The 26,437-nt window shown below is 41.2% G+C and overlaps 1 protein-coding gene across 1 annotated transcript in view; it reads left to right on the top strand.

The window, feature by feature from the left end:
* SHROOM2 (shroom family member 2) overlaps positions 1-26,437 on the top strand; it is a 39,688-nt gene that overhangs the window by 6,370 nt on the left and 6,881 nt on the right. Inside the window, exons 3-5 of the mRNA XM_010181960.1 lie at positions 16,322-17,071; positions 20,566-21,117; positions 22,008-22,188. Coding sequence (XP_010180262.1) covers positions 16,322-17,071; positions 20,566-21,117; positions 22,008-22,188 — 1,483 coding nt within the window. The remainder of the gene's footprint in view (positions 1-16,321; positions 17,072-20,565; positions 21,118-22,007; positions 22,189-26,437) is intronic.

Genomic DNA, 26,437 nt, shown 5'->3' with positions numbered 1-26,437 from the left:
ATGGGAAAGAATACGTATTTCCATGTGCTCTTTTTTTAACAAGGCATTCTTGTGCTTGAAAAGAACTGAACTCGTTATGACATGAATTGATTTTATGATTTTTTGAGCTGCCCTAAAGGCATTTAGTTTCCTACTTTTAAAAGCTAGCAGTCTGCAAATGGCTAGCAAGTCTACCTAATCCGTGGTGTATTTTAGAACATTAATATTAACCAAACCTAAAGCCTTCCTTGTGGTCATAATTAATATTTTATTCGAAAACTTGGGTTTGGATTATATTGCTGATGGCCCTTATTTTGTGCTACAGCTGCCTTTGTGCTACCAAAGCCAGCATGGCTGTGCTGGACACAGGAGCAGCCCTTCAGGATTCATGTGGGTTAAATGTGCAGGGACCCAAGCTGAGAGCCAGCTGTGGAGTCCAGGGGTGCCCTCTCTGGGGTAGGGACTGTCCAGCGCTACAGGGTGCCTCTGGCCTCCCTCCTCTCCAGTTGTTTTGCAAAAACAAATGAATAATTTTGGGTTTAAATAAACTTTGGGTGTTTACCATTACAGCTTCCCTGATTATTTTCAGGAGAGATGCAAGTCTTTTTAATGCACTGAATCTAGAATGAAAATGGATTGGAGTATTGTAGCAGCAAATGGTTAAAAACACAACAAAAAGTGCATGATAAGCAACTTTTTTTTTTTTCTTCTGGGCTTTTTACTGCTGGTTCATTTTGCTGCAGTATTTCTGGTGCTCTTTTTTTAACACACAGTTGCAAAACCTAAATTAACATTACTTCTGAAAGTTGGGAGTTTTTTAAGTTGAGGATAATTTGTGAACTCCTTTCATCTTTGGGCTATATTTTTCCCCTCTGAGATTACTGAGTGCTTCCAATGATTTCAGGTTGTTTCATCTCCCTTTTTGGAAAAACTACAACATGTTCTTCCAAATTGCAGTATTTATTACCTCAGAGTGTTATTCTTATAGGAATAGAAGTTAGTGGGTCCATAGTAGCCATTATCATCTCTCATGTAAGAACCAAACCACTCTTCTTACGGACTTACAGACGTGCAAACAGTCACCTGACATGAGCTGGATGTTTTTATACTGAGGCTTGATGTTAATTCCAAGCGAGTTCTTAACTTCAGGACTGCTCCAAAGCATTATATGAATTTGCCGATCTGTAAAACAAAAATGGATGCTTTTTTATTTGTAGCAATGCTACTCTTTCTATTTCAAACTAGTTACAAAAGCGTAGCTTTTTACAGATGTAAAGCCTATCCTTATTTCAACATGTGTCTCTCTGTATATGTCAGATCACATACCCTGGTTATGTCATTAACTTCCCTACAGAAGTCTCCACAATTTCTACACCGACGTAGCCCTTCAAAAGGTTAAAGATGAACAAGTGTGCTCTGGCCTGTAGTCTGTGGCTTCTTGCAGGGTGACACGGCACACATGAAAGTCGATCAGCATCAAAAGAATAGGGCTTTATGGTCTAGTTCTTCAGATGGCCAGCTACTGGAGATGTTCACAGCCGTCACTCTTACTTACTTTCTAATAACATTTGAACTGTATCTCTATTAATTTGTTTCTGCAATGTCTATGAAAATTACGCAATTTCAAAAAGTGAAAAAGGATTTATGAGATCACAGGTTGCAGAAAAATCTTTCAGTGTTTAATAGGTGTCGCGTACAAGAGCGTGTGCATGTCGAATATGGGACCACAGCATGATTCAACTCTAAACGCTGTAAGATGTTGCTTTTAGTTCTTCCATACCTCAGTAGCTGCTCCTATCTGAGCTCTTGAAGACGAAGGAACAGCCTTTACCATACAAAACCAAATTAAAAGTAATTTCCTAATGCCTAAGTTGACCTAAATACCCAAGTTTGATGTTCTAATAAAGCTTTGACAGACCAGAAACAAGAGCCTATAGAGACGTTCCTGAGTTCATTATTAGGCAGTTCATAAGGAAACTGATTTTTCAAGAGCTGGTCAATATCTAACCTCCATGCTCACTGGGTGGTGCAACAGCAAATTATTGTGCAAGGAAGAAGGAGAACCTTCAGCAACACAGGAATGTGAATTATGTCTTCTGAATTGAGTCAGATGGAAAAGAATTTATAAATAGGTGATGCTCCGTTTATCTATGTCTATATATATCAAGCATATTTGTATATTTGTGTGTGTCTATCTGTATACACACGTGTAAAACATACATGTGTGTATACATACATGTTTTGATGGTTATTTCTCTTAGCTTGTTCTGTTTTGTGACTATTCTAGTGTCTGGGGCTACACATCTCTACGGGCTAACTAGCACAGAGGGAAAAAAAACCTATACCCTTCACACGTTTGGACCAATTAGTTTCTCATGTAATCTCGTGTTTATAGTGATAAATGGTATAAATTAGAGGAAAATAAGAATATTTCCAATATCTAATTTAGGAACTACTCATTTTTTTATAACTCAAATAATTTTAAGTTCTATGTTTTCAGGTTTTTACTGTGCTGTCAAAAAAGGTATTGTAATGGCAATATACAGTGGTAGTATCTGCTTAACTGGGAACTTAGGTATTGAAATGCAAGACTTGAAGTGTTGGGTGGTTTTTTTTTTTATATGAAGCAAAAGGGCCATTTGCTTAAATAGTTAAGCAGAACTGTGCTTGCAGGCATTGTGTCACATTCAGATTTTAAACTTACATTATTTATTTACTGTGTATATACCTTGCTAGAGTCAAATTGAGAAGATTTTCCTGAATGACTATTGCAAGATCAATGCGTCTCAGTCACTGTAGGACTTTCTAAGACATCACCAGAGCTATACAAACAATATGATTTCACCCTCTTGCCTTTTTCTCTTGGAGAAGAAACAGTGTGATCTTGTGTAACTGCTTCCTTACAAATCAGTGAAAAATTACTTTGGCAAACATTTCATGCACATATTAACAAGCTTCAGTAGTTTGTGGTGGAAAGAGGTGGAAGTTCTCTGTTTTACACTTCACATACAGCTGTTGTAATTCTTCACATAAATTCTTCTCAAGGAAAGAAACATTTCCTATCGGTTTGCTAAGTATGGAATAACCTGACAAGTAGTATTTTGTAGAAAATAAATTATAAATATGCATGTTTACTTTTTTCTGTAATGTGCAGTGTACTAACAATTTCTACATTCATTTTATTTAAGAGCTTATAAAATGTTCTCTTTAAAAAATCAATTTAAATGTAATAAGGACTATTATAAAGGCTTAAGTGCCCTTTTTTGAAGAAGATTAATTATTCAGTTAAAGGGAGAAGAAAGCATGCTTTTCACATAGCCAGAACATACCAGTTTTGTTGAAGTAATGCTTTAGATAGCTGAATTCCTAATGGTAATGAATTTACATGTGAAAATGCCTTTTTGCGTGAAGTTAGACATGATAAAATAAAACATTTTAAAATGCAGTTTTTGCCTTTCCAGCAAGCTGTGTGAAGCTCTTTGTGGTTATATGGAGGAAGTGCAGAAGAGCCAACGTGTATTCTCACAGGCCCTTGGCTATTAACAAGGACTTCAAGTCCATGAGCTGCTGAAGCCCTTTCTGTTTACATTACCATTTCTTTAGCATGAGGTGTAGATTATTAAGGCATCTGTCAGACCACTTTTGCCAGTGATGTCACTGTATGTGTCATAGGGACTGATGGATGATGCAGTACAGTCTTGGGCTGTTTCAAAGCTTACATTTTGCCTGAAGCTGGGAAAACACTTCTGTGACTCTTCCCATGCATATAGAGGCAGCGAAGGAGAGAGAGTCCAGCAGTATCTAATCTTGTATTAGGTGTCCCCTGTCAACTTCCATCTGCCTTAGGTTTCTGTAAACACTATTATTTAGTACAGGTTTCATTGCTAGGAACCACTGTGTCTTTCCAGTGTATGTAGTGTATGTGACAGACCAATAACAGCTAAATAAATACCACACTTTGAGACAGTGTAACCTTGAATCGCTGATACACGAAGGAAGGTGATGGAAATTGATGCTTCCAAACACAGGCCAAAGGTCTACCTGAGCAGGTGTCCTTTCTCTGACTGAACAGTAACAGATGCTTGGAGAAAACAAAACCAAGGCAAACACGGAGCCACGCTGCTGGGTGTACTTGCCCCTTGTAAGAGGTACAATCCTAAGGATTTGTGGTTAACAGCCCGGGATGAATTTTTCTGTCAGAGAAGTGTCTAACTGGCTTTGGATACACATTGACTTTTGACATCCATAGCTTTTTGTGCTGGTGTGTTGTGAGGGAAAGCACCTCTTCTGCATATGGGAGTGGCTGCCAGTCTCCTCTGTGAAAGCTGTTGTATGGCTTTGCCCATCCTTATTTTCTTCTGTGTCTTCCCACATTCTGGTATGTTTCCATTGGAGTAGTGGGAGAACTGCAACAATAAATTCATAAAGTAACATAAAGTTTCCTTTATCTTGACTTTTTTCTGTCTTTTTTTTTGCTGCGGAGTACAGAGATGATACATTCATAGAACAGTCTGTGAAATCCAGCTTGTCCTTCCTGCATAGCAGTTATTTCAGTTATACATTGTATACATATTAAATCTGAATTTCATCTGGTTTTCTATGGCTCAGTCACTCTATGATGGGAAGTCTTCAACTTGTGTCTTTTTTACTCTGAATAACTTCCTCACATCAGCAACTGTTGCTACCTTCTTTTTCACCCCTTTTGTAAATCATCCAGATTTAGCCAGGTCTGTTAATCATGGGATAATGCAAGTGAGGACTTTGTCCCATGGTTGTCAAATTAAGAGCTCTGGTGAGGATTTCTTGTTTGTTTTTATTTGTTTGTGTTGTTTGTTTGGTTTTTTTAGAAACTTCTAAAAATCCAAATATTCTCAGTCATCCAGATCTCCTAAGAGTAGTAATACATCTGAAACATGGCTTTTCTGCACGAGCCCAGATGATGCTTTGTCATTTTAACAAGCAGCTGCTGAATATCTTCATATCATTTCTACCTGTTTGCTTAAGTTAGATGTGAAGTTTATGGTTCTGAACTTCTCCAGATTGATAATGAATAAATCTTTTCCACTCTTGCTCTCTTGCTCCCTTCTCTCTCTTCAACACCCTCCCCAAACCTTGCGTGTGTCACTTTGCTCGAGCAGTTGCCCAGATATCAGAGGAAGGGGCAGTTGTGTGTCACAGCTCCTATTTCAGCGCTTTCCTAGGGGAGTTTCAGGTGGTTACCATATACTCCAGGTAACTCAGGACTACCCATTTAACGGCGGACAGCATCTGCGAATAATTCCCACATAGGCTGTTCTTAGCTGATGGAGATGTGGAGTCCAGGTCAGTTTTCTTCTGTGGCCTTGTTTTCTTTGTGTTCTTACTATTGTACTTTTGGCCCTATAATCTGCTGGCAGGTACCTGTATTTGAAAAAGTACTTCCTTTTTCCCCTTTTTTCTTTGTCCTAACACTTTTAAGAATTTGTTCCTCAGTCTTTTTTGTTGTCTTTTTTTTTTTTAACCCTATTGTGTTTATACATCTGTTGTGGTAGAATAGTTTTGGATTTTCCTCATTTGGGTAGGACTTCAGTTCTCTGGTGGATGTCCTGATAATTACTGTTTAATCCAGCCTTCGGAGAGCACAGAGAGAGGGCAGGAAAAAGGGTCATCCTCTGGGTTTTTGGTAGGTGTTATGCATTTTCTCCGAGTTGCTTGTATTGTATCTTCTGTCACATGTTAGCATTATGCCATCTGGCTTGTTCCTTTTAAAAATATTCCTCTCATGTATGTAAATGCCCTTTTCAAAATGAAATAGCACAGTGTGGATTCTTGATCTTTCAGGAATGATTAATCTAAATACATATGGCCACTGGCACAGGATAGCTCTTCAAGTAGCAGAGTTTTGAACCAGATTCTTCTCATACCTCGGGATCAAGGCAGAAGTTGCATGATAAATTGTCCCACTTGTAGTCTTTTTCTTCCTCCTGTTGTCCATTTTAAAACTTTCAGGCTGCTTGAGCTGAGAGGTGCGTGGTTCTTCAGGAGCATCCCAAATGCCTTATTTTGGGATCTAGGATTGGTTGTGGCTAAAAGAAAGTGCTGAACCTTGCAGGCTGCTCCCGCTGCCTTCCCATTCCCTGCTGTCCTAGCAGCACTCAGCCCAGCCTGTGCATGTCCTGGAGGTCGCTGTGATGCTCCGCTCTGGCTCAGCAGCAGCTGCTGGATCTCATTAAATGGGTGCTGGATGGTCTCCAAAGTCTGTGCTTCATTTACAGTAACATAGCCCTGTTTCTCTCCCATCCAATTTGCTCATTCCCCACAACCTGTGGCTTCTCCCTCTACCTTTGTTAGGTGAATTTTGAATCCCTGTTTCTAAACTTTTAAGGTAACTACCTCACCTCACCCCCCTTACTTTTTTCTTACTTCCAGCTTCTTACTATTGAATGAAGTTCCTTTCACTTCGTTGCTGCTGGCACATCTGTTCTCTACTGTGCACGCAGTGACAGCTTAGGGGTATATGAGGCCACCGTGGTCTGATAAAAGGAAGTGTCAGTGTAGTTTCTTCTTATGGAAAGTTTCCTCTCCTGCCCCCAAAGGTAAGTGTTAAGCCTGAGAAGCTGGGAGTCGTCCTTGGTGTGATTCTGAAGGTGGTGAAATTGGGGGTGGGTGAGAGGGACGGCACACAGAAAAGTTTGTGGAGAGAGAATCAGAGATAATTTTGTAAGCATTAGTCATATTTTGTGTTCTGGTTTAGTTTTACTGCTTTCCCTGGAAAGAGGATTAGAATGAAAGCTATCTGAAGACTGAGTTTTCATTGCATTGCTGGAAATCCAGCTGTCTTATTGTGGCTATTTTAATGATAGCAGTTGAGTAGGAAGATGAGAGATAATATCAGATATAGTCTCCAGTGGTTATACTCATAAAAGCATCCTATGCTGATGTATTGTAGATTTTATTTGGCCCTTAGTTAGTTGATGAAAAGCATCTTTGGCAACAGATGACTTGATTTGTCTCCACAGTGCAGCAGGTCATACATTTCTGATATATGGAGTGGCTGCGCAGTGTTCTGGTACTAAACGCTTGCCAGTGTAAAATGTTCATCTTCTGCTACAAGCCCTTAAGCAACATGGATTATGGTTTTCTGTCACGCAGGAGACTGTATATGGCAGGAAATGTGAGTAAAATTTTGTGCTGAAAAGTAATGTAATAGCTGTAACTTCCATTTCTCCACATGGGCCCACCAGACTTGCTACAGTCTGATAACCAGTTGTGTTGTGTTCAGTAAACAGATGAGTTTTCTTGAAGTCATTCTCTCTCTGTCTTGAAATCCAATAGACAGCTTTGGGAGATAGAACAACTTCAGAGGAGGAGATTAACTGGATATCAGTGCTGTATCGTAATATCTAACCACTGCATGTGATTTTTATGTGCAGTTTAAATAACGTTTTCCTCTTAAAGTGATCATCTTTAAAATGATCTGTTAGTACATATTAAAGCCTTATCCTTGGTTTCTCTATTAAGTCTTTAACTTGTTCTTGTAGAAGAATTGAAAGGAGCTTGAGCTTTGCTCTGATGAAGGCCGCGATGCCTTTGGTTTCTAAAGATGGAGTGTGGGGGTGGTAATTTGCTCGTGCAGCATGAAAGCATTGAGTTCTTTCCCTGCAGAATCCCCTGCAAGAGAGAGCGCCTGTGCACACAACGCATGCAAAATAATTCACGCTGGAGGGCTGTTGATGAAGACTCCTCTAAAATTAAAGACTTGGTTATTTTAATGTTATTTGGAAAGCAGCATAGTAACATGCTGATCTTTTTAAAATCATTTTAGGTATTTAAAACTTGCAGAACTGTTGTTGCAGAAATGTGGATCGTGATAGGATCAAATGCAAGGAAAAACCCTTAAAAAATTAAAGGACTTTTAAAATCTCTTTTTTTCAATAACCAAATCCAGGGGGTGGGGGTAGGGGAAGGGAAAAGCTTTGAAGTCTCTGAGATCTTTTCCCCGAGGTCAGAAGTTTCTGATGATGTAACGTACAATACAGACCAAGCCTTCACTTATCAAGGTTAAAGTTGACGGAGCTTGTATGAACTTGTCAATCATAGGAAGCAGGCAAAAACAAGCCAGCTGTTGTGAGGCATGGCTTTGAAAATCCTCTGTGTTACAGTAAATGAGACGCAGAGGTTGAGACAGATTCAGTTCTGCGAGGCTTTCGAGCTGGCTGGCACATTTGTAAGGATGCAGAGCTCGCTTATCCAGTGAATATGGATAAACAGCTGTAAATCCAGGTAAGACTGAATTGTCTTTAGTCCTGAAGTATGAGAGAAACAGCTAGATGTGCGCTCCTCGATTACCTTTTTTCTGTCGGTTCTGAGCAGATATTTGCAGTATTAATTCATACAGTATTTCTTTTGTTCTCCAGGTCTTTGAGTACAGGCTGTGTCTTCTGTCCCTTTCAGCAGAAGCTACAGTAGCAAATCAGGAAGGATACAATGCTTGGTACAGGATTTTATTTTGTTTAGCGCAATCAACTGCTCTGTTCACTGATGGCTTGGGAGAATAGGGGGGAAACGTGAGTTAATTCCAGCTAAGATGCTCTGTGTGCATGTGCTCGCACACGCGCGCCGTTTTTAGCAGCTTTTGTTTTCGCAGTTGGCATCGTGCGCACTGGAATTAGAAGGCAGTGCCTTTCGAAAACATTTGTTTTCTGGACTGAGGGCTGCAGTGCTGCTGTTGTGGCTCGGAGTGCCAGGCTCGGGGTTCCTCTGGGCTAGGGGTGGTGCGAGAGCGTTTCATCCTGTCGTTTTCCTGGCAAGGCTGTTGCTGTGAGCGCAGGCTCGCACCAAGACCTTTTCCACAGCAGCAGGAGATACTAGCTGGGAGTGTAGGAGCATTGGATGTGACTATTCAAAGCAAGCGGTGAGTGCGGCTCTGAGCAAAAAGGTGGCTATTGAAATGTCTGCATATGCATGCTAATTAATTTAAATAACTGGCTTAGGATTTTTTTTTTCCTTTAGAGATGATCTGTGTGTTCATTTTGGTACCTGCCTGAGAAAGCCAGGTGACCCAGCTGTTATTCACAAAGTGGTTCGTTTTATAGCTTCTGTTCTGTTAGCAAATTTTTGTTCAGCTGCAAGCAGCTGTTTTCAGTAGTGATAGCAACAAGAAAACAGCAACAGCATATCAGAAAAAAATAAGTCTAGATATTAAAAGAAAAAAATCAAAGGAGCGGTAATTGAAATGTAGGGTTTGTTCCAGTATAGTGACAAATCAGTTGTTTTTCTTTGAGCTTTTTTTAATGTGAGTGTGATTTCCTTGTTAACACTGTCAGAAAGTATTGTCTTTTGTCTCTGCAATGGATGCCATTTGTGTAACATGATGGTTCTTGTTATGCTGTTGGGATATTCTGATGATTGAATTCAGTGTGTAAGTACAGAACACATATTAACTGGTTGACTTAAGTGAGCAAAGTAATTTTAATTCCATGCAGGCAGTCCCTTGTGTGCTAGGACATGCATGCAATAGATAAAGTAAGTAAGAATACAGCCATAAAAATTACATTTTTATCATTTATTTTTGATGTGCAGCAGAATGGAGGAGGGGCTTTTATTTTCTGAACTAAGGAAAGAAAATCATCCCTCCCTCTTCTGTTTCCCCTAGGATTCTTCCCTTCTGCATAAGGTCCCCTATGCTTTTGTAAGAAATTTAATTTTAATCGGATTTGATTTTTATTGTGGGCCTATGCATTGTGGTGTTACCCATGACTGACTGGCCTGCATTTCATCCATCAACATATCTTTGCTTAGCTACTGCAGAATCAGAGTTGCTCCGTTAAATGTATTTCTGATTTTCATGGGGAGAGAGATAACAGTTTTAGAAAGAGAGAGAATGTGGGATGAAAACCCATTGCTGTGTCTGTTGCCATGCAGGCACGACAGGAGAGAAATTCTGGTGGGATCGACAAACTGACGAGCAGTGTCTGTTATCGTGTTTCATTCTGTGATAAAGGCAGGTGATAATGCAAGGGTTGTTAAGCTAGAGTGACATTTTGCTTTATCACATTGGAAGCAACAACTAAGCTGTATTTAGTGTGGCTGACTAAACAGATAACTGCCATCAAGGCACAGAAAATGGTAACAGGCATTCAGAGACAGGATTGGAAAACCAAGACTCACATCACGATAAGTGGGTTGTAGTGTAACAGTGATGTGCCATGGGGTATGCTTTGTGAAATCATCTCGCTGGCTTGGTACCTTCAGTTGTCTTCTGAAGTATATTAGGACATCTCTCTTTCTTTTTTTCCTATTTTTTTGAGAGTGCAGGCATTCTCTCATCATTCAGCATTCGTTATTCTTTTCATCTTGAGACACGGTTTGGTTTGAAGACCATTTGCTTCAGCAGTGCTTCTGGGATGCTCGTTGCCATCATCTGTCTCTTCAGACCAAGGCAGTGTACAGCTGTACTCACTTATGTGCTGTGCCTTTTCCTGGAGTGACCGTTATGGGACAGTCATCATGGTGGTGATTAAATGATCTGTTTTCTGGAGGGTCCTTTATTCTGTGCATTTGATTTCTGGGTAGTCTGTAGTCCACGTTCTCATTTGGCATCTTTGGAATATGCTTCATGTGTCACTGTATGGTGGACAGTGCGTGCTGTACTGACTCAGTAGTGATAACAGATCCAGCTCACCAGAAAAATGGACCACTGGTAATGTAAGTGCCCTGGTTTGGACTGTGGTGTTCTAGTGTCAGTGTCTCCTTGGCATTGCAATGGTAAAACCAGTTTGAGGGTCTCAACACCTTTGGGGTCCTGGAGCCTCTGAAAGAAAAAGCATCTGGGAGTCAGATGGGGATTCAGATACCTGATAGAGGAAAGATATCTGCATGCAAGTGGAGTGCTATTCAAGTTATAATTTGTAGAGATCTTAGGCTTGATTCACTTGTCTAAACACAGATGTCTAGTGAGACCTGAGATAGCCCAGCATGTCCCACTTGGCTTCCAGCTGCCACCTCTTGGGTGAACTGAGGCCTTTGAATCTTTAAGGTTTCTGAAATGGTATGAGACACCTATGTTTGGGTAGCTAAACTGATCCCTTAGTCAGTGAAAATAATGCGTGATTTGCTTGTGGAGACTACTTTAGGGTGAGCTGATTCTACTAAATTGCATTGACCGTATCGGTATGGATTAAAATGTAGTATTAGACCTCAAACTTTTTCCTGAATTTTAGTCTTACCCTGTGCATCCTCTTTCAACTTTGTAGCATCCTGTTGCAGTCTCAAGCAGAGCTATACTGGGTAGAAGAAATTGCTCTTTATTTGTGAACTGTTGCAGAAGTGTTTTTGGATCCCACTGTGCCAAGTGCCAGGCAAACACACAATGAAAACATAGTTTCAGCATATAAAGTTCACAGCTGAAAAAGTAGCATATGGGCAATGGCTCTGCCTATAAACATGGTTTTGGCCTTAGCAAAGACTGTGCTTCACAATTGCTTTTAGCCACATAATTACCTGTTTTGAGCCAGGTCTGTTCCTTGATCCAATTTTCTGTGAGGCTGTACAATTCCTACTGCTATTACAATGGAGAGAGCAGGAAGACAAAATCAGTGTGGACTAAGGAGACACTGCCTCTTTTGGCAAAACACCTGCATTTAGATCAGTTTAAAGGGACTGCAGTTTAAAGGGACTGCAAAACCATGGCCTCGATTACGAGGGGGTTTTTGTTATCACAGGGTGAGGGCTCTTACAAAGGAGTCTTACTCGGGTATGAAGGCCTTTTTCCAGTGTAGCTTGTAGTGTTTGTGAAGGAATTCAAGCTAAATCAGAACCAGCCACTCCGCTTGCTCTCTCTTGCCAGTGGGTTAGCGCAGGACACGTTGCTTACATAACCATGCCTATGTTTTGTGGTGAAACTTTTGCACAGAGGTCAGGTCTTTCACAAACGATGCGTTTTTCAAGTGTTGGCTAATGCATTTTTGCCAAGCTTATCTTGTCTGGGATTTTAAAGTTGGAGTGTCTTGTGGCACTGTTTGGCTTGGCCTGAAGCATTTTCCAGAAACTGCAAATCAGACAGATAAAAATCAGACACATTGAGGTGATCGAAGTGGCTTTCATTTGTTGAGGTACGACATTCAGTCAGATCATTCTGCCTCTCTGCCCAGATTTAGTCAAATCCTGAGTCAGGGGCAAATGAAGGAAGTGGTTTGGGGTTGTTTTTTATGGCAACCAAAAGTGTTATCCTTCTGATAGTCATCTGTACGTAATGACTCATTTTGGTAATTGCTCATTGACTCCACTGGCAGGTTCATATTAACGTGTGTGTTTGTGTGTGTGTGTGTATATATATATATATATATGTATGTATGTATATATATCTCTATCGATATCCTCATGGTTTAAGTTGCATGTAATAGCTCACGTTACTGTTACCTGTCTCTGGTTTGTTAGAGTAGCCTGATGTGTTATTGCTGGGGGCCTGGGGGTGTCCAGACTGGGGAAGTGGCTCTGGCTTTTCCCCACCTTAGTGTTTACTTGGCCTTTACTTTTCAGTCGTGAGCCTGTGTCCCCTAAGCTAATGGAGCCAGAAGGAAATAGAGAGATGTACTGGTCCATCTGGGTAGCAAATACTTAGTGCCATTATGGAGATAGACATTTCCACCCCCACAGTGATAAGCAGTGGTGGTGTGTTTGGTGGCTGTGGCCATTATGTGGGAGGTGCAAGCCACAGTGCAGAGCTCCTCCTGATCTCAACTCACCAACGAGTGCACAGCCCCTTTTCTGTCCACACAGACCTCCTCTGGGAGAGCTGAGCCCTCTTCTAAATGACAGGTTCATGAGAGGATAGAGGACTGGTTTTTGTAATGAAGCAATTCCTTCTTATTTTAGTTAAAAGCATATTTTGGGTTTCTGCCCCTCACCATTTAGATATGAAGGCTCCTATACCTTCAAATGCCAAAATGCCAAAACCAGGTAGAGTAGAAAAGGCTCATGTTAGCCTCCTGTACTAGACTCACCCTTTCTGAATAGCACTTTGTATGAACAGCATGAGTCTGCTGATAACACTTCCCCTGCAGTTCAGGTTAGGTAAGCGATGTAAGTGGTCTGACAGTCAGAGCTGTAATGTCATCGTGTGCCAGGGATGGGGAACGTGTGCGAGCTCTCCAGATTCTTTTGCATCAGGAAGGCTCTTGCCTTTGGACAGTTTTGGCATTGGATCGTGGGGATGGGGGAGCTTTGGGTTTGAAGATAGGTCAGGGTTTAACATTTTTGATCACGACTGGTTTGTTATCTAGAATGAAAGCGGTAATTAAGTCACTTGTCATGTTTTCAGATGACTGTTTGGTCTCACTGTGTGATGTTAGGTTATAAATGATGAGTTTCTTTCAGTGGTATGTTATCCATGTATAATTTTCTTTTCCAAAGCAGCTGTATTTTGGGCATATTGTTACATGAAGCACCGACAGATTTAAAGTAGCTTAGTGTGGACTTCTTGGTACTGATAATAATGTAACACCTTTGCAGGTTCTTGCCACTGTGTTCTCCTGGGGCTTGAAGCTTGCTTTCTTTTCCTCCTTTCTGAACAGTAAGCTCAAATCTCTCCAAAATTACGTGATAAGCATGTTTTGCATGAGGACCCACTCACACTGAATGCAAACTAGACTCAGTGTTGAATGAAGCCACCTCTCCCCAGATCCGTTTTCTGTGGCACTGCAGAATGTTTGATTAATTTTGTGGAAGCTGTATGAAGGCACATCTGTAATCTCTGAATTTGATCTCCATGTTTGCAAAGGTAGCATCTCTAAATTTCTCTTGCTGTGATTATTTCCATTTACTCTGTTTTGGAAGGTTACAGGACTACTAAAGCATTCATTGCTTCTGAGCCAGGGTAACACTAAACAAATTTGGTTACATGCTTTGGGTGTCTAAAGGTGTCGGATGGGTGGTGTGCTCTGTCCTGTTTGCTTCCACCAGCACACCCACTGCTGATATGCATGGGGAGTTCAGTGTGTACTTTGCAAACTGGCTGAGGTAGTGCATGAAATATATGTCTTTGTGACCTTTTGTGCCGTGCCCTTGATTCCTCCATGCCCCTGAGCGCAGCTGTTACTGTCTTATGCTATGGCTTCTGTATGTGAAGATGAACAGAGAGGTCTGAAGAGGTTTTCGGCACAGGTTAACTAGGAGAAAATTCTCCACTTTGTGGGTTATCTAGACAATGAAAAATGCTGATTTAAACGCAGTAGTTTGTACTTAAGGCCTGCAGTCTTCATTTGGTAAATATTTCCATTACAATTAGTGGAACTGTTTACAGGCCTGGTTCTGCTTGCATTGAACTCACTAGGGAAAACCAGCTGACTCTAGAGGTGCCCTGTAACCAAATCTGAATAGCATTGATCTTTCTGGCCTTACATCATTTTACTTAACAAAACTGTCCTACGTCACATGTTAAAGTAGGAGTCAGTAAATGCTGCTTTGTAAAACAGAATCGACTCCAAATTTGTCAGGCGACTTGAAGTTGTCTGAACCAGCTGTTCTTAGTTACCAGCAATATGAAGAGATCCAAGTTTAAACAATATTCAGCTCCTCATTCATGTTTAATTGGAAATTTACCTCTTAAAATTGAATTTTAAAATTCAACACTTCACATGAGAAAGAGGTTGTGTATGTGACTGTTCGGGAATTAAATTGTGAAAAAGCCGTCTCTCTTCAAAGTGCAATGCTATTTTATTACTGACATGTAAAAATCAGTGTGAAGTATAATTATTAAATAAATTTAAATAATTTAGATAAATAATTTAATAATTTAAATTCCATACATCAAGCAGTTTAATGACAATGTCCAGAACTGTTTAAGAAATTTTTCTGTAAGTGCTAAAACATCACAGATCCAAGGGCTAAGAAATAGTATTTTTTTAATGTGATTTGATTGTACAGGTGTGAAAGTAGAACCCACATCTAATCATTTGTCTTCCACAACACTTCAGTTTAAATACTTGTTTTAATTAAGATAACAGTGCAGTGTGTCATTGCTCTAAATTGCTTTTTCTTCTTAAATTTATGATGGATTTTAGCCTATTACTTATTTTATGTGCTTTTATCTCTAATTTCACTTTCCTGCACACCGATGTTAACTGCCTATAGACTTACTCTCAAACTGGTACAGTAAGTTAATAAGCTGTTGGCGTTGAAAATGCAAGTTCACCTTACTTTACAAACAGACTGGTAAAGATGTCTCTTTCACAGTCCCCTCAAAAGAAAGCTTGGGCAGTGCATCTCTACAGGATTTCTATTTCAAAATACAGATACCAGCACTGTCAGTAGCATGAATTATCTTAACTCCCTGAAGCATTTTACTTCTCTGTTGCAGCTTCTTTTCTAAGCTCACAGTGTCTCTTCAGCCTCCTTTAAGCAGAGAGCAAACCTGTCTCCTCTCAGGGCTCCAGAGGTACTTTTGTTTGGTTTTTCTGCCTTCTGTTTCTTTCCCAATTTGTCTTTATTTGGTGAGCACAAGTCTTGTGGTAAAGCACAAGCCTGGAGCTGCAAAAGCCTGGTTCCTGGCTAGAGAAGCAGAGAGTGTAAAATTGGAATAACCCCCAAAATATTTCTGTCTAAGATAAGGCGTTTTTGGCCTTTGTCATTTCTGCTGATGGGGCAAAAGAAGCTCAAGTTTAAAATAAGCCTGACTGGAAAATACTACCCTTTCTAAATTCCCTTTTCTGCCTTTTTTTCAGGAAATGTTCATTTTCCCTTTCCCAGGTTTTTGGGGTTTTTTTTGGTTTTTTTTTTTTTAAGGTTTGGCAAACATTTTGTTTGCACTTCATGTCATTTTTCACCAGTTGCTCAAAAACGCAACCTCTGGATTTGTAATGAAAGTCACGGTATTCAGTTCACATTTGAAATGACACCAAAATATCAATTTTGCACATAGAGAAGAAACTTGTTTTCCACACTTTGTTACTGACTCTGAAACAGGAAGAGAATAGGATTCCTCTTCTCGAGACAGTCTTATTTTCTACCACCGTTTGCACGTTTGGCTGTGCCACACACATGAGTGCTCGAGATGTGCTGTGCATGTAGCTGTGCCATGTGCGTTGCAGGACCTCGGGTTACCCCAAGGCTGTGTTGCATCCTGTGGCGCTCCATACCCTAATTTAGCCTGACATTATGCTTTGCCTGATCACGTTAGATTAGGTACAGTGCGTGTGCCTGTATGTGAGAGGATGTTTTTGTGCCATACAGTTACCAGAGATTGGAGGAGTTGGTGTCAAATGTTGGATGTGATCTCAGTGTTCAAGCTCCCTAGATTGGTGTGGTGGCCTTGCACCGAAGGAAAGAAATCAGCAGCGCGCTAACAATGTGTTCTTCTCTCTAGGCAAGCTGACACTGGAGCCCTGAGGGAAAACCCACGGGAGAAGAGGGATCAGCTGGACCAGAATTTAGGCCACAAGTGGAAGGCATCTGTCAGACCTTTTCATGCGCGAGAGCCTACAGTCCTGCCTCACGAGAGCCGGGGGAGGTCCGGGACGTTGCCTAGTGATTACCGGTATTCTCAGGAAAACGTGAACGAGCAGAGCAAGGATTGCAGCCTGCCTGATCTCCCCTGCTCAGAGCCGCACAGCTTGAACGAGAACCACTCCTGTCTGTCCCGAGGCAAGGGAGAGGAAAACCATAGGGTAGAGCCGGTGCTGCTGAACAAGAAGCGTGGACCTGCTCCTCAAAGGCCGCCTCCGCCTAAAAGAGATAAATACAGGCGACCGGATAATTCTGCGCCCTCACTCGGCACCTCCTCTGAATCTCTGCTGGTAGCACCCAGCCGGCCCTTTCCGTCCTCATCCCCTAGCTCCGCCGAAATATTTGCCAGTCGCTCCTCTCTCTGTCAGAGTCCTGCAGCTTTCAATGGAAAACTGAAGAGTGCTAATCCTCAGCAAGCATCCTCCACGGAGAATGGTTGTCAGCACTTAGAAGAAAAGACACAGCTTAGGTCTGAGTCCATATTATCTTCCAAGTATCGGTATCTGCAAAAACCTGCCATGGAGACGTCAAGGTCCCCCTCTCCTCAGTTTGCACCGCAGAAGCTCACTGATAAACCTCCTGTGTCTGTACAGGATGAGAACCCAGCCAGGTACTCGATGTAACTCCTTTGCTATTGTATTAACGCTTTTTGCCCAGTTAGACCTTACTAATGGTTGCCTGTTCATTTTCTTTACTAAAAGCACATCCTTTGGTTTCATTAAGCACAAGCCATCCCAGCATGTCCTAAAGAGACCTGAGACTTGTGTGAAGTTCCAATTGGTACCATTAAGGTCCTTCAACTGGTCTGTGGTTTCTTTCAGTTGACTGACGCTGCTCAGGTGTTACAGCTGGTAGTTAGTCGCAAATGAAAGGGGTGGATTCAAATGAATTTTCCACTGTTAAGTCTGGGCAAAATCAGAAGATTCCCTATCATCACTTCCCCCACCCAAGTCTGTATACGAATACAAATCAGAAAGTCAGTCCTTTCCCAGGCTAGATAAACTCAGAATTAGACGAACTGAGTGAAATTATTGATTGTTATGTCTGTCGTATGCTGCTAACATCATAAAAGGTTATTTTTCTACAGGATAACAAACTCTTCTAGGAAGCTCAGGAATCTTAGTTTTCATAAATCCTTCAGCACTATAATTCATGGTTAAAGCAAGAAAACAAAACCTCCGAGCTGAATGGATGCAGAGGTTGCCTCTCTGAGCAAAAGTAGTTGGGATAGCTTTTCTCTGCTGTAATGTAAATGGTTGGATAGAGTCGATTGTGCTATTTTCCAGTGTGCCTTATGACATAGAAAACATGAATCACTTTTTTTCCTAAACGTGCCTTGATGTTTTTCCTCTTGTAACCAGAGGAAAAAATAATGTTATTTCATCTTGCAGTGTTTTAAACATGAAATAATAACACAGTTTACTATGAAAAGTGCAACATGCCATGTGAACCCTAGCATCTGTGTGCAAAGGTAGATGACAGTAATGACTTCCTTAATGTATTGCCTTGGCTTCCTTAACGTATCACTTTATGAATAAGTACTAAGGATGCAAAGAAAGCTAATTGTATTTGTCCTTCCTTTTTACAAAGCTTTAATGAGCGTGGAGGTGTGCCTAATTATATGCCCATGTCTGAATGATAATACACTTGCCCTGAAAATCTTTTGTTAACATTTAAAATTCTTAAGCCGAGACAGCTTTTGTTGGTGCACAATGTATTGTCCTTGGTTAATAATTGCATTACTGTATAAAAAAGGTATGGCAAAAAAGAAAAGGCATGCAGGTCATACCTCTGAACCTTCTATATGGTATTTACTATATGGTATTTATTTCATATGAGATAAACGTGTCAAGGAGATTTATCTTAATATGCAGTTAATTAGATTTGGCTTCTTACTTGTATTGGCTCCTTGCAATACGAGCTTTTGGATATGCCAGTTTGCTCACTGTGGGCAGCTGATGTTTGATGGTGTCAGCATGTGGCTGTGTGCTCTTCTTTAAGAAAGCTGTCTCGTTTATCCGCAGGATAAACTGAGTGAGTGTGTAGGGTTTCCTTTTAGGTAGGACAGTGTAGTGTGGGGAAATGCTGGTGGTGTGCAGAACCCAGATGAATGTTTAGTAATAATAAAGATAAAAAGAGTGCATCAGTAGATGTGCATCAATAGATTTCTAGTAAACATACACTCAGGTCAAGGAGTGACTGTGCTTGTGGTTGGAGTAAAGCTTTGTACTGGCTACAGGCAGAGTTGCTGCAAATCAAAACTTCATGCTGCAGTTCCACAAATGGAAAACCTTCAGAAATCAGGAGGACAGCAGTTGCAGAAACAGAATTTCTGAAGCACTTGGTGTCGAAGTGTCTTTGCTCTGACTGAAATCAGTTGACTTGATGATGCCCTAAGTATCTGAAAAATCTCTTAATAGGCAAAGAGGAATGTACTCAGTCTCCAGACAGATGCCAGGCGATTTAGGTAACGAATTGCAGTCAGCTCACTTCTCTTCCAGTTGTCCCACACACACTTACACGTTCATCTTCACCCAAATTCAGAAATGTGTTCGTCTTCCCAGTCTGGTGGAGTACAGAAAGTGTAGGCTTTATTTAAAAGCAAACAAAAGAAAGGATTGGGATCAGTGGCTGGCAGCTCTACTGCAGCCAGGAGAGCCATGTCTGCAGATAGGGCAGTGGGGTTGAGCAGGGACACAGGAGTGAGCACTTTAAAATGATAGTTGCCTTGAATGAAATACACTGACCAAATGGGAGTGGAGGGGCTCAGCATGGGCTGGAAAACCTGCCCCAAAGTTGGATTGGTATGCCAAAGCGTGTCCGCAAAGCACTTGAGGAAGTAAATACCTACTGGGAGGCCACACATTCATTCAGAAGCAAATATACCTTTAAAATATAAGATGCAACTTCTGAAAAAATATGAAGTCAAACAGATTTTGCTATTCCCTGTGAAAGAAAAGTACAGCGCTATAAAGTATACGTTTATTTTTAAGGCAAGTGACACACCCACAGTTAGAGGAAGAGAGCTATGGTGCGTCTTGGTCACTTATCTGAAAGGCGGCAAGCAACCCAGCCAAATGAAACCAGACATTTTAGCTAGTAGGCAATGTTCCTTTACTTGCTGTAGAGTTTCCAAACCCACATTATGACAATAATTTTAAACTTTCTGCAGACTCAGAACCACCAAACTAGGCTTCAGTTTCTTACATGGTTTACATACACTACAGATGTTTCAGTAGTGTTATTTAACATGTTATTGTCCAATTCAAAAATCTAAGTTAGCCTCCTCTTTAAATAGCTTGCCTTACTGAATGTCAAGGTAGCCCTCTGTGCTATGCAATACATATTTTTTTCTATAAGCTTCCCTTACAAGGAGTATCCTTTGTGTGTATATTTGTATAGTTGTGTGTTATCCTCTTCAGTGGATGTTTTTTGTCCTTTTAGTAGAAAACTAGGACGCTATGCTGGAATCTGTTTTATTAAACTTCTGTATCTTGACTGAAATTTTACAGATATGGATTTTTTTTTTAAATCATGTAATTAACATTTGACTGATTTCCAGGTTTTCCATGTGTGATTATTTGTTGTTCTTGTAGCTTAGCAAAGACGTAGCCTGCAGGATGCTTCCATCTGCTCTGTTGTCTCTTCCCTTGGAAGAGCTGGGGATTGATGTGAGGGCATCACACCCTCCAGGCAGCCAAGTTGCTTCTCAGGCCAGAAGCTGAGGCCACTCTTGGATCTGTGTGAGGCTGAGGTTGAGTTTGAGGCATGTTTTCCTCCATATGTGTGGTAGCAAAGGAGTACAAGGTTCTTCAGCAGCACTGGCTCAAATCTGGGGCCTGGCTGCTGAGACTGGACCCTCACATTCATGGAAAGAAGCAGAAGTCCTGTACTATGAGTATCGTGCAAGGCAGGTGTTACAGTTATTTACAAATGAACTAACACTACTTAAAATATGTAGGCAGGAAGAAAACCATGGAGATTTAGGGTTTGAGATCTCTTAGCTACCCTTTTTTGATATTTGGGCTTCCCTTCTGGTTTGCGGGTAAGAACTGAGGTGTAATGTGATTCCATTTCTAAAGATGAATTTTCCTTATTTTCCAGAATTGAAAAGATTATAGACAACAATACTACAGTGAAAATGGTTCCCATCAAGATAGTTCATTCTGAGAGCAATGCAGAGAAGGAGAGTCGGCAAAGTCTTGTCAGTACGATGGAGCCTCCTGCTCTACCCAGCGGTTTGGAAAAGGACCAGATTAAAACACTCAGCACTTCTGAGCAATCCTATTCCCGATTCTGTGCTTACACCAGGCAAGGTGTGGAGCCAGAGCCAGAAGTCAGAACCAAACCAGCCGAGCCTCAACCAGCTGAGGAACCTGGGAGCAACTTGAAGGACAGCAGTGCTGCCACACCAGCAGTCAGCTACGTCAAGGCCAAAGAGAAGACCCTTGAAGACTGGAAGTCAGAGGAACTTGCCAGAGAGATCGTGGGAAGAGATAAATCTCTAGCAGACATACTAGATCCTAATGTCAAAATAAAGACAACAATGGATCTGATGGTTGGGATATTCCCCAAAGATGAACACCTCCTAGAAGAAGCTCAGCAGCGCAGGAAGCTTCTGCCAAAAGTTCCTTCTCCAAAGATTTCAGAGGAGAAGTGAGTATTGCTTTCTGTAGGCCAGTGGTTCCTTGTAAGCTGCTGCCTAAAGTGTGTCAGTTTTCCTTGGGGGCTGGAGGTGAAGATCTTCCTATTGTTGAGGTTTGGGACTTTTCTAAGGCTTTCATTAGCACTATTCTAGTGATACCACTAATGACAGAAAAAGAACTGTGTTGTACGGTATGAAAAGTTTCCCGAGACCTGGTTGAAAACTATTGGTGGGAGAACTTAAGGAGTAATTAACTTCTCTCATTTTATAGCGATTAAGTATTTTACCAAGATCATCCAGTCTAGTAACTGGATAGAGAAGGAACAATATTTTAGCCTTTTTTATGACATGAAAATTTACAAAGATAACTTGAAGTAGGTATGAGACATTTCCTGGAAGTGAATAAGAACAAAATAAGAAAATATTTAAATTCCATTAAATTTCATTCATGGCGATGTTCTGTGGGTCTTTTGTTTTCTTGATGAGTTATCAAATGAAGTTGTAGCCTTCTCAGGAAGCTCATGTGTAATTCCGTGGTCAAAAAGATAAATACTTATGGTGTAGCATCCCGCATTTGGCGGTCTGAAAGTGTACTCTCTGTGGCACTGAGGTCTTCGCACTGCTTAGTAAGCTGTAACTTTACATTGTGTTTCCAGCTGAGATATCTTAGATCCATTTCACTTGTTGTAATGGTGAAAGTTGTTCTGTACTGCTTCAGGTTTAGCTTTTGGTGGGCATGTGCCGAGTTCACACAGATTTCTTTCACAGCCAGTATTTATTTATCCTATTTCCATAGGTAATGGCTTTCTGTTGAACCTCCTGCTTGCTTGGTGAAATGATGGCCCTTTCTTTTCACAATTAGGTGTCAAGGCAGTTAATGAAAGTTTTGACTTTTTACCAGGAAAGAGGAGCAGAATGCGCCATCTGCCATCTCCCTGACAACCAATTCCACTTACTACAGCACATCTGCACCGAAGGCAGAGCTGCTGATTAAAATGAAGGACATGCAGGAGCAGCAACAACAGCAGCAGAGCGAGGATGATTCTGAAGATGAGCTGGATCATGACTTGTCAGAAAAGAAGGTAAATAAAAGGCATTTCTGGAAGTGTAATGAGAGGCTCTCGGTCACGTGCATTTCATTAACCATGAATTTGCTGGGTAAACACTCCTAAATAAAAGGCCTTCTACATGCACAGGATGACTTGGAAAATCAGCATGGGTTGTTCTTTAGTGGGGAGAATGGGGTACAGTGCTAAGTGTCCAACTGTGAATTTAGGAACTTAGTATTAGGTGCTTTTGCATCTTGATGCACGTTTTGGAGGGTCCCAAAGGGAGAAGTTTTGGGGAGGTTATTTGCAAATACTGTTTTCCATTTGAGATTGTAGTATATTTCTCTCACTTGCTATATACAAAGAAGCACCAGTGCTTATGTATCCCACATTACTAGGTAATGGAATATGTATTCCAGTGTAACTGCCGGTGGCTTTAGTTGCTCCAGGTTTTTGAAGTTTAGGTCCAGGATTTGGGTTTCTCAGGAGAGGGAAGAAACACACACATGTCTCTGTCTTTGTCTTTTTTTTTTTCTTTTTCCCATTTGTTTTCATGAGCAACAAACCACTTTGCCTTCCATTTCTCCCACCTCCCAAATTAATACCAGTAGTGGTGGGAGACAGCTAATCCTCCTGGTGGATTCAGTGGAAGTCACTCATCGCAAGGGAGTCTTCTCCACTCTTGTTCATCCTTTGGTGTTTTAGTCCTGATCTAGGGTCAACATAATCCCCTAGGTATTAAAATGATAATATAAAGACATTTCTGTGGTTTGAGAAGGCCTTGTCCTATATTAAAATTATCACACTCATCTCATTAATGATTTGGCACAAAATCTTGCAGTCATAGTTGCCAGTACGGATAAGCTGAAGGAAATGGTCTGTTTGATCAATGAAAGTGATGTAGTTTAACTCTGTTAACCTAAGCCAGTAATGCAATGGTGTGCAAATCTTTTCTATGAAAGTCAGCTCTCTGCATAGTGCTCAACTGCCAGTATGCATTGGTAATCCAGTCCCAGAGAAATGTCTTTTAATTAAATATTAGGCATATATTTAGTTGCTGAGAGTGAGAGATGCCATAGGAGATTCCTACCCCTGTTTCAGTGCTGGAGCGGTTGCCACTGCATTTAAAGGTGCTGTAATGTTTTCTGTTACTACTGTGTTTTTTTTTAATCTCCCTCAGCTTTTCCTCCCTCCCTCCCTCTCCCCCTGCATCACACAGTTCAATACAGCATGCACTGCCAGGGGCATGGTGTGTCTGCAGTGGGAGAGCTGCCCTCACCCTCTCACCAGACAGCTGCTGAATCCAGCAGCTGCACTACTTAGACAAATTAAGGATTTCACTGCATTTCAAATAATTTGGGTTTATCTGGTGCCACACGTGATGGTCATGTTCATAATTTTTGCATGAATTAGTTTCCTTCTCATTAATCATGGAGCATATACATGGGGGTGTTAAAATTAAACCCTTCTTGTTTGCATGACAAACTAAATACTAAAACTTTTCTAAGCAAAAGTGCCATTTATTTGTGACAGGAAAATCATACTCACCCTCTATATACTCATCCCTCCAACCCTGGGGCTCCCATATATACAGCTAATCATATGAGATAGGAAGTATTTAATGAGGAGCTTTTAGCAGCGATCCCCCAGCTTCTTCTGTGTGTATGTGTGTATATATAGATAGATATAGGTATATATAGATGGGTGTGTGTGTGTGTGTGTGTGTATGTGTACATGTATGTATACTGTAGCCATGCACACGTTGCTGCTTGCTTCTCTCCCCGCTCCTCCACATGCAGTAGGAAGCGAGCACTCAGTTCAGTGGGCTTTCATCTCGGATCTTGTCAGCAAATGTATAAAACTCGTGGTAAGTGGGTCAAGGCATCTTTATAAAACAGCCAGAGCATATAACTTGGCCCAGCTTTGCATATTTGGCACCAGTTTAACGAGGGATCATTAAGGACCTGAACACTTTAATAGCACACTTTACGACCTCAGTTATTTTAGAGGAGGCATACGCCCAGAACCTGTTCCTTGATTCCTAGAAATCGGTCAGTTCTGTTATGAGATACCTTAATTGCAGTCCGCTGTGGAATGATTGTAATATTTGTCATTCTCTGCTCTGCAAACCAGAAATGTGTGGTGTGTTTTTGTTTGGTTGGTTTGTTGTTTTTCTTTTGAAATAAGTATAGGAATTTCATATAGAGTCGTTAATTTTTTATTATTGTTATTTTATTATTATTTGAGGTGATCCCTGTATGCCCAGCTAGCAAAAATGGAATGTGTGTGTGTCATGTACTGAATTTAATGTAGGTTTACCACAGTTATAGAATATTGCACAGATGCTGAAGGCACTGCAGGAGTGCTTTTTGTAGTAAGGAAAATCCATGTGTGGCTGAGTAGGAAGTGTCCCCTTTGCCTTTAGGATAGTTTCAGCAACTCCTAAGGAGTGGAAAAAACCCTGAAGAATACTGAGTTTCTTCTGCTTTCAGGCCTGAACTTCACGTGAAATGGGGTGGTGAGCTGAGAGCGCAGTAATTTACACAAAGCATGGCAAGCAGTGAGCCGCCTGAGCAGCACTGCTGAGCTGCTGTCGGTGCTGCGAGTCAGATCAGCAACCGCTGCTGGAAAAAGATGAGGCTTTGTCGTTCTCTCGTTTACTGGTACAGAATTCTCAGCTATAAATTATTCATCTGCTAGTTTCAAGATGTAAAGTGGAGCTTTCCTGGCTTAGTAGCTACTGAACGTAACGCAGGTTTTGTGCTGGTTCGCAAAAGCATGTAGAGAGCTCACAGTTGCTGCATCCAAAGGCTGCTGCATCCAAAGGCTGCTGCATCTGGGTAGGACACAATCAGTGATCATAATCCAACTTTTAATAGATATTGACAGTCTTAAAGAGGGGTGAGTAGTTATGGGCTTCTTACCTACAAAAGTGGTCCTTTAGAGGCAGCATTCAGCTGCTTGGGGACATCTAAATAGGATGCTACTGGGAAAATGCCCTTTTTTTTTGTTTTTTCTAAAGAAAGAAACATAATGACAGAGCTGATCTGGATTGTCGGACCAGATTGGCAAACACTGAGCACTTGGACAGCTTTTTTTCATTTGAAAGAGTCGCAGCACAGCTGCAGAAGTGAAAATCTTGAGATATAACAGCGAGCACAACAGCATCCAGTTGTGTTTCGGGTGGTGAAACAGCAGCATTGTGCATGTGCGTGTCATCTGAGGGAAAGGGGAGCGTAGCACTGTGACCTACATAATCCAAATCAAACTGCATTTGCATTGAGAGAAGGGGGGAAAAAATCAAATCCTGCAGATTAATCAGTCAGTAAAGCAGGCATCTGTAGAACTGCTTTACTACCTTAATCTTTTGGGCACCCAGACTAACAGATAACCCAAATCCAGATTAACCTGGCCTGAGTATATTAAATCAAAAAGGAGAAAACTGGCCTGGATAATGCATGTGTTGAAATTCTACCTTCAAAAAGGCTGTGAAATTCTCAGGGTGTAGTTGTTTTCTGTTAAGATGGCAGACTTTTGTTGTTGTCGCTGGGGTTCTTTTCTTCCCAAAATAAACTGGCAATGACTGTTCAGTGGCATCTGAGAGCGGTCGCTGCTATCTGTGTGTTTCTCAGTGATCATGATGGCTTGTAATCAGATTTGCATTTAGGAAGCAGAGTCATGGGTAATTTTTTTTTCAATAAAAATTCAAGGGGTACTGTGAAATAATGACTATTTTAAAGGATGTAATTTTCATTTGGAAATTACACTTAGAAGTAGGTGTTTAGAGAGAGCTTTGGAAAATTTTCTTACCTGAAATTAGCTGAATAGGCATCTCCATTTAAACTAATGAGGCATTTTTAGGGTGTGATTCATCTCATGTTAGGGTAGCAGACTACCTGAAATGACTTCCACACTTTGTGCACCAGTGAAATCTCCTGAGCAGCACGTAAGGAACAAGCCCTTTTGCCCAAACGCAGGGAGGTAGCTGGGCAGCAAGGATGGTCCACGGGTCGCTGAGGAGGAGATTTGGGCTCTCTGGCTCTGCTGGTGATGCACCCACCGTGCTTTTGCTAAGCCAGGGCATGTGCATCCCAGGCAATGGGGGATTATGCAGGAGAAACCCAAAAAAGCTGCAGAGGAGGTGGTTTATTCACCTGTGACAGCCAAAAATGCTTGCCTGGTCTTTTGGCAGAGGCACTTTGCACAGCTTCGCACAGGGCTGCTTTCCACGGTGCAGAAGTGGATTTTGTTCTCTGTTCTGTGCCGCAGGGATTAAGATTTC

This window comes from Mesitornis unicolor, unplaced genomic scaffold (genome assembly GCF_000695765.1).
Source record: "Mesitornis unicolor isolate BGI_N332 unplaced genomic scaffold, ASM69576v1 scaffold27523, whole genome shotgun sequence".
Classification (NCBI taxonomy): Eukaryota; Metazoa; Chordata; class Aves; order Mesitornithiformes; family Mesitornithidae; genus Mesitornis; species Mesitornis unicolor.
This window is presented reverse-complemented; position numbering and strand designations above follow the sequence as displayed.